The following is a 2161-nucleotide window of genomic DNA, read 5'->3' on the forward strand; positions in this document are numbered from 1 at the left end:
GCCGCACGCGATTGAGTGTAACCAATGATCGCACACAATCGTGCGATACGTCGCAAAGGATCAACACTAACACCGCTCTTTCTTGCAAGAACTTGAGACTACCAACCACCTCTTGTAAAATATACAATGTCTCACCCAAAACTTCCGTCTCTTTCTCCTCAGACGACAACACCGTACTCAGGCTTGACGCGCTCTGGAACGGTAGTCCAATGTCACTCTGCACTGGCCCAACATCTCTGGCCCGAATCTCTTCCCCCACAAATGCCTCCTCTTCAACCGACTTCTCTCCTTCCACAACACTCGCTCCTTTGTTAACACTTTCTTTTCCTTGTGGAGCGGAACCCCCGAAATTGTCCTCAATTCCCACAAAGTCACTTCCCTTGAGCTCGCTAACCTTCAAGTCATCGAAATGGAGTCCGACAACTCCCGTCTGATCACCTCCAATGTAATCGGCTCCAAAATGGTTAGTGGTGTTATGAAACATATTACTATAACCAAGGCTGATGGAAGCATGGCCGGAGGAGCTGAAAGGGACTGTCATTCCGTTAAGGCACAACTCGTCTGACTCCGGTGAAACCACCCCTATATCTGTGGGTCCGTCCTTTTTCACCCTTCCCACTCTAAGGTTCACGTTGATCAAAGGAGCCAACCACTGCCGATCGTATCCAATAGGGCGTGACACCTCGGTTGAACTTCCAATTCCTGTGGGTACAGGGGTCTTGGACGTAGCACTGGCAATAGACTCATCGGTTTTAGGAGCGAGGTCAGTATCGACTTGGTGTGAAAAGTCGGACCCAAGTGAGTGTGTGGAGACTGAGGGTTTGCACATTGGCGGTTTATCCATCGGGCTGTTGGAGAACGTCTGAGCGATTGCCGCTAGAGGGTTGGAAATGAAGGAACCGGTGGCGCTTCCTGTGGTCTTCTTTTCGGTGATAAGTCCATTTTCAGGAGGGACCGATGGAGCCTTGTGCATCAAAAGTTGCTCTGTCGAGCGCACCCGGTTCTTAACTTGGCGATGGTTCGCAACTGGTGTAGACAGTCCGACGTCCGACGAACCGACGAGAGTTTCCCGCAGCCGGAGTTCTAGAGCATTCAGGTAGCGGGTTACGATGTCCAGGACAAGTCGTCGTCCCGAAAGCGGCCCTTGAGCGTTAGTTGGGGAAATGTTGTTCTCCTTAACCCCCGAATCTCCCTTCGCCACTTCGGCTTGTTCTTCAGCCAGGCTTGCGTTCAGGAGAACATGGTAGTGCTGATGAAAGTTTCGCACCAGACAAACCGGATCCTCTTCTGCCCTAAATGACATGAGGAAATTCTGACCCACCACACACCCAATTGTCTGCAGAGGAAGCCAACGTTTCTGTCCCGTCAATTCGGACCGTCTTGACTTCAACTTGACGCATCCCACAGTGCTGACATACTGGCCTGTGACACACTGGCCTGTGACACACTGGCCTGTGACGCACGCGTCCGTGACTCGCGCATTAGCACACGAAAAGCACCCTACGTGCCACGGTCGAATATGCCTCCTTATATCCACTACCGGTTGGTCAAGCAGGCGTAAGCACGGAGACGGGATCGAGTCATAGTCACCAATCGTGAGTTCCATCCATACGGCGTGCTTGATAACCATTTCTTTCACCTCCTCTAGTCGAACAGATCCGAAACCTTGAATTACTGCAAACAGAACATTTCTCGCTGTTGGTGTGTGTAACTTACTTGAACGACTGCAGGAGACGGGTAACGACCTGGAGATTGAATCTAAAGTATCCAAGCAATTCATAGCATCTCCGCAGTCCTGATGGAGGAGCATCAAAATGGAGATCGGAGTGAGGACAAAAGACCAAAACCGATAACAGGGAATCACAACGGGGTCAGACCATGAACGTTTCAAAATAATGTTGGCTGCATACCTTCACATTTTTAATCTCGAGACGGATCACTGTATTTCGCAAGTCCCGAGCACGTTTGATGTCTTGTAGAACGTTGTATATTTTTCCAGCCTTGGAATAAAGCCTGAAAAGAATTCATTTCACAGGTCTTTCGAGACAGTGTTTGCTACCCAGCTGCTTTGGCGGCGTCTGACAAAGGTTGTAGTCGTTGTGTATTCTTGAAATGTACGAGTAGGAGTTTAAGATTTTGCATTTCTCGTATGAGTTGACGA

At 49.7% G+C, this 2161-nt stretch overlaps 2 protein-coding genes across 2 annotated transcripts; both read right to left on the minus strand.

Moving 5' to 3' along the window:
* Positions 1-36: 36 nt before the first annotated feature.
* GNI_139260 (hypothetical protein) lies at positions 37-1630 on the minus strand (the record flags this gene model as incomplete). The annotated part of the gene is made up of 1 exon (XM_011134220.1): positions 37-1630. A coding segment is annotated over one exon (1594 nt), but the record flags the coding sequence as incomplete, so codon positions are not given.
* A 241-nt stretch (positions 1631-1871) lies between these two features.
* GNI_139270 (hypothetical protein) lies at positions 1872-2013 on the minus strand (the record flags this gene model as incomplete). Its single annotated transcript, XM_011134221.1, has 1 exon — positions 1872-2013. A coding segment is annotated over one exon (142 nt), but the record flags the coding sequence as incomplete, so codon positions are not given.
* Positions 2014-2161: the final 148 nt, after the last annotated feature.

The sequence above is a fragment of the Gregarina niphandrodes genome, assembly GCF_000223845.1.
Source record: "Gregarina niphandrodes unplaced genomic scaffold scaffold00037, whole genome shotgun sequence".
NCBI lineage: Eukaryota > Apicomplexa > Conoidasida > Eugregarinorida > Gregarinidae > Gregarina > Gregarina niphandrodes.